Here is a 5,623-nt window from a genome sequence, read left to right as displayed (position 1 = left end):
CAGCTTTAAGTGTATGGCCTTAAAGTCGATTTTTGATAACACAGTCTTTTGACGAAGTATATTATAGTAGGCGTAAAGAGTTCTTCATGTAGGATGTGATGGAACCGGACGCTACGTCACGAGGCACCCACCACGCGAGCACCTGGCCACTTCGCTTCTTATAAAGTTAACTGTTTTAGTATCCTACAAACTTTTTTAACGCAAATGGCTTTGTGTCAAGTTAATAATGTACTAGACAAGGTTTTTATTATAAAAACTGGCTTTTTTTGTATTGACAAGATCTTTAGATCTATAGCAGTGACATAAATTGTTATGTTAGTTAGTATTTCATTTAGACCAAAAATTACTTTTTCTACAAAAAGTGGCCAGAACTTTTAACTCCCACCCACCACGAAAATGTATATAACTTGTTTGCATTGTTTTTATTTACTTTAATAAGTGTATATTACTTTTATCTTATAACTTCTAAACGTTTAACAAATATTTAATAACTTAATGGTGTGTATTTGCACATGAATTTGTCTTAAATCATGTATTGTAAGGGCAGAGCAAAAATATTACTGTAAAACATACAGGATGTTTTTGCCTGCGCGTTAGCTGTAAACTCAGGTTAGTGATGTGTTTTAGAAGCGTGTAACATTCTGTATATACTAACGTTTCCCTATTGTTTTAGCCGGTTTTAGTTACTGGTTTTATCTTTTAAGTTCGTTACCAAATATATCTTTATTTATGAGTTCTTTTGACATTTGTTGATGGCACACTGTCACTGGTGTGTTTAATGTCTCTTGTTTTTGTAGATTTATTAGATTTACATATATTATATGCATTTGGGTGTAGTACACGTGTAGTATGAATTTTTTAAAGGATTTTTATGGCACGTTTTTTTTTTAATTATCGCAGGATGTTAGAAAACATTTACATAACTACTGTTTCTCTCTTAAAACACTATCTATTTTCCAAACTTTCAAATGATTATATTTTAAAAGTTTTGTCGTGTGTATTTTTAAATGTGATGTTTTCTAACATCATGCAAGATATATAGAGGCATATTATTGTTTTAAAACATTAACACAGTTTGTAGTGGATAAGGTTTATCACGAGTCCCCTCCCCTGTCCTGTAACCTGCGTGTTCACTCGTTTGTTACCATATTTACTTTCCACACTGGGCATTTTCCGGGCAAGTCTCGTCCACGTAATTATTCACGTGTTGTGTACATTTATAGTCCGACTGTAAAATATGCTGTGGTATTTCATACTCGGGGAGTTCATAGTCAGGGAATTAAATAAGCTACCCACTTAAGATCCAATATCGTACAAACTGTCAGTATATTAGCAAGTATAATCTAATTCAATTGAAATGAGGAGTTTTATTTACAAATTTCATTGGCTGCCACTAACATTTATTCTGGGAATGTTTTATAATAAATTGTTGATATAAACAAGTCTTTTAAATCTGTGATTACAGCCTTAAAATAGTAAAATAGTTTGGATATTTTACAATTTCTCATTTCAATTGAATTCGACTATAAGCTGTTGTGACAAGTTTTTTAATTAATTTATGAGCGTATGACATCTGAATGGGTATGAAATAAACTTCCTCGTCTGTGGTATCTAGCATCCACAGTCTAATTTGCTCAGTTATTGTAAAATTTGCGTTATGAAATACCAAACGGACGTCATAATACTTTAGTGAGTGCTCTGCGGGCAACGACAACATTTTCTATAACCTCACTAAATTAATCTCTTTTATTTGGCTATACAATGTTCACATTGCCTAGACTTATACATTTTGTGCATAACTGTTTTTACATTGTAAAGTGTTGCTCTGTATAACAAAGATTTTTAAAATAAAATACTTAATACAAAAAAAATGTTTTATTCTTCTGTACAATAAATCTTAATTTACTAAAATGTACTAAATAGTATACAAAAATCAGAAATATCTATTTTAAAAATAACTAACATTTACAATATGTACTTAAATACGCTAAGCGTCTATACCAACTCTAGGCTTAAAAAACCCTTTATGTACAATTCATTGATTGAAAAAAGTTACTAATTTTACTACCTCATACATATTCGAGTATTTATACAATAAAACAATTTAAAATATCATTTTCTACATAAAGAGATTTAACCAAATGACTTCAATGTACTCCAATATATATAAACCAAATTCTAAACTCAATATTTTCCTTAGAGAAATTCATAAACACATGACAAAACCAAATTGCCTCACATTACCTTATAATGCTCACTATACATAGACAGAAACAAACGAATTGTGAACCTTCTGGAAGCCAATTACAAATCAGGAACATTTCTTACCTTACACTATCCTTGTCTAGCTTACGTCACTCACAGCTGTATGAGTGGGACGTCTGCGGGTGCGGGGGCGGCGGAGGGCGCAGTGGGTGCAGTACGAGCGTGTCTGCGTCGTGCGCGCCACTCGCTGCGGTGCGCGAGTATCTTGCGGCCGTGCGCTGTATGAATGTCGCGGAACGACACCTTCTTACGAGGCGTCTCCGCTCGCAAGCTATCCTTGTCTGTTGTAAAATATTCTCATATAAATGCAAAACCCGCATCAGTCATCTAGTCGAAAATTATAATAGAATTAGTGTATAAATTTACTCTACTTCCCCTTACTATACTTTTCTTTTCAATAATAGGAAGTGGGATTTGATGGAGGAATATCGAACTGGGTTTACTCTCCTTTTCTGTTTAACATTGCAATTGCAAACAATACAAACCAATTAAATTCCCAAATAAATAGTCAGTACCTAGTTATATTTAATTCAAATATCAACATGGTATCAGCGTGTCACTCACGATGTCTACTACCGGGCACTGACTTGCCATCCTTGGCCTCACCATCAGGGACACGGTTGAAGGGGTTGTACCGCTGCCCGCGCGGGGGAACCTTGGGCTCGCGCTCCGGAGGAGTAATGGTGATCAGAGCTGCAGCTTCTGCTGCCTCCTCCGCTGTAAAGTTACACTTAATATCAATATGTAAAGTTATAAGATATTAACTACTAAAAATAGGAAATGGTAATTAAATTGAGAGTTGTAATTTATAAATGGCCAGATGTAACATAAATGACAAATAGGTCCTATTTCCGAACCATGCACCACTATAAATTTTTAAAGATGCAATAAAGAACAAAAAGTGATAATCTATGCACCTTGCACTTCATCCAGCTGCCTCTGCAGCTCCGCAACCATGAGCTTCATGTAATCGTAGCTTGCGCAGGCGAGTGCCTTCATCCATGCTTCCATAGATGCCTGTGAATTGGTGCACAAGTAGTATGTCCTGCCTCCCTCACATTGGAAAACTATTTTAAAACTGTATGCTTCCTCCTCTGTCAATTCTGAAATTAAACATATATTTTATCCTCATGGATGTACTTGAGGGTTGAATTCACTATTTTCATAAGTAGCATTGTTAATCACAGAGTAGATGTTGGTAATGAGTTATTCTTACATAAATATACATTTACTTTCACTTAAATTATACATACAGAAATGAAAATTATACTAATACTTCAAATTAGTAAGTCCATTCTACAGAAATTACAGTCGAAACCAATGTATATATACATCATTAACTGATAATTTGTTAACGAATCTATCGTAAAAATCCATACAATTTACTTACCGATTGTACAACCTTCGAGTATTATTACACCAATAGGATCCTTGTCAGCTTTCTTATCGAAATAGAAAAGTAGGTTTCCTTTCAAGGTAAACCATCGTCGTTGGTAACTTTTACCTATTTCACCTCGCATGTCGAGCCATCCCTCGCGGTCCACTGGAGTCGTGGACGACGCAAATGCACCCAAATTCTTTTCATTTATTTTCATCTTTGCTGATATAATGGACAACGCCTATTTTATTCCCTTTCACTTTACTTAAAACATAACTCTTTAAATCTGAAGCAAATTTGTAACACCAGGCAGCGCAAGCAAACGATATGTTCTGAATGTAATAATTTATGTTTGAATGAATATTTTTCTCCGTTTCAACGAATCTTAAACAAAATAAATAATGCACACATTTTTTGCAAGCTGACACCTGACACTGACAGGAGAATGAATCAATGATTCAAAATGACTTTGACATTGACATATTCCATGAACTACTAGAACCATGGATATTACCTCCATAGTCCTACGTACAACTAACAAAAATGTTTATTACTATTGTAATTACTACTATAGTAATAAACATTTTTTACAGCATTTTTTGTAGCCCTCTCACTCTGTTTAATTTTATTTTGCGTGGAACAAGACTCTTACGTCCTTAGGATAAGGTTTTGTTTTCTTTATTTCAACTGTAAGAGATATGGTTAGAACAAAATCCTGTTGAACGTAGTACTTATCACCTCCATGAATCTTATTTAGACAAACTATAGCGGGTCGTAAGTGTATAACTTTTTATTAAATAAAAAATTGTTGAAAAATATACTACGATTATTGACTTCCTCTATAACATTGTGTTTGTGCTTTATTACATGTGGTTTTATATAGAAATAGTTTAGGGTCGTCTTAAGCTGTCTCCCTAAATCGAAATTATGAATTGTGTGATTCCTAAAAGTGAAAACGGATTTTTTAATAGGTGCCACCTGAATGTTGCTTAATGGACCTCAGGGTAAAAGGGAAGATTGGTCAGATGATCTTTAATATGCATTATATCTAGATATACGTAGTCTTGTTCTTTCAACTTTCACCATATGAGTTATAAACAAACATTTTTTGTAGTTGAATGACCCAAGTAACGCTGGGTACAGAGCTTACGTCTGCACGAGGCAGTGTCATCAGTAGGTATCTATTTTGCCAAAAAAAATATTAAATAAAAGAAGGTTTTAAATATGTAATATTTTATTCATAATTGTTATTACCTATTTTCACAGTTATTTATAAAGTTATATTAATATCAATTATTACTCTAGTTTTGTTTACGATTTCCTAATGATTGCTCCATTTAGAAAATTTGATTTCCACATCAATCATCAGATTCGACCGCTTACCGACTTATATATGACAAAATGGTGGTCTATGTACAGTACAATCCCAATTCCCTAAAATAAATTGACAAATTCACAATAACAAAAAAGGTTAAAAACAAAAAAAAATCTTAAAAATAATTCATTCAACTACAAATCTCGCTTAACAACTGTACAAATACGATAAGTTACGAGTGGTTTCTTTTAAATCGTGCTTCGAGCAGGTCGGCGTCGTGGGCGTGGCCTCGGCGCCTCGCCCACGCCCCTCCCTGTCCGCTCTATGTACAAATGTAGTTTTATAAAAACAAAATAATATAAACTATATACAACATCATTAAATATTCTCAAATGCTGTAACACATTTAAAACATTTCATATTCAACTAGGCGTAACCAGTGAGTAGCGGACGGGCCGCTGCCACCGGCCAATAATTTATGTATACCTTCGCCGCCCTATCATACAAACTGTACAATTGTCTACTCTGCTCCTCTCAATAAATACGTAAGAAAAGAACTTTTAAATTAATAAGCAACAAAAACACGCTAGATACACTAGCGAATTCCACTTCCTCCTAAACATCTAACGGAAATAACTTTGTAACGTAGCGAATCTGGGATTCAG

The 5,623-nt window shown here is 34.0% G+C and overlaps 1 protein-coding gene across 1 annotated transcript; it reads right to left on the bottom strand.

Annotated features, from left to right (window-relative positions):
• Window positions 1–2,180: 2,180 nt before the first annotated feature.
• LOC106109207 (sesquipedalian-1) lies at window positions 2,181–4,070 on the bottom strand. Its single transcript, XM_013290617.1, has 4 exons — window positions 3,656–4,070; window positions 3,183–3,368; window positions 2,830–2,982; window positions 2,181–2,546 (listed from the first exon to the last, which is right to left on the bottom strand). Exons 1-4 carry the CDS (start codon window positions 3,858–3,860, stop codon window positions 2,359–2,361), a joined length of 732 nt encoding a protein of 243 aa, XP_013146071.1. The 5' UTR covers window positions 3,861–4,070; the 3' UTR covers window positions 2,181–2,358.
• Between the last annotated feature and the right edge of the window lie 1,553 nt (window positions 4,071–5,623).

This window comes from Papilio polytes, unplaced genomic scaffold (assembly GCF_000836215.1).
Source record: "Papilio polytes unplaced genomic scaffold, Ppol_1.0 DF821289.1, whole genome shotgun sequence".
NCBI lineage: Eukaryota > Metazoa > Arthropoda > Insecta > Lepidoptera > Papilionidae > Papilio > Papilio polytes.
Note: the sequence above shows the minus strand (reverse complement) of the source record. Positions and strands in the feature narration are given on the sequence as shown.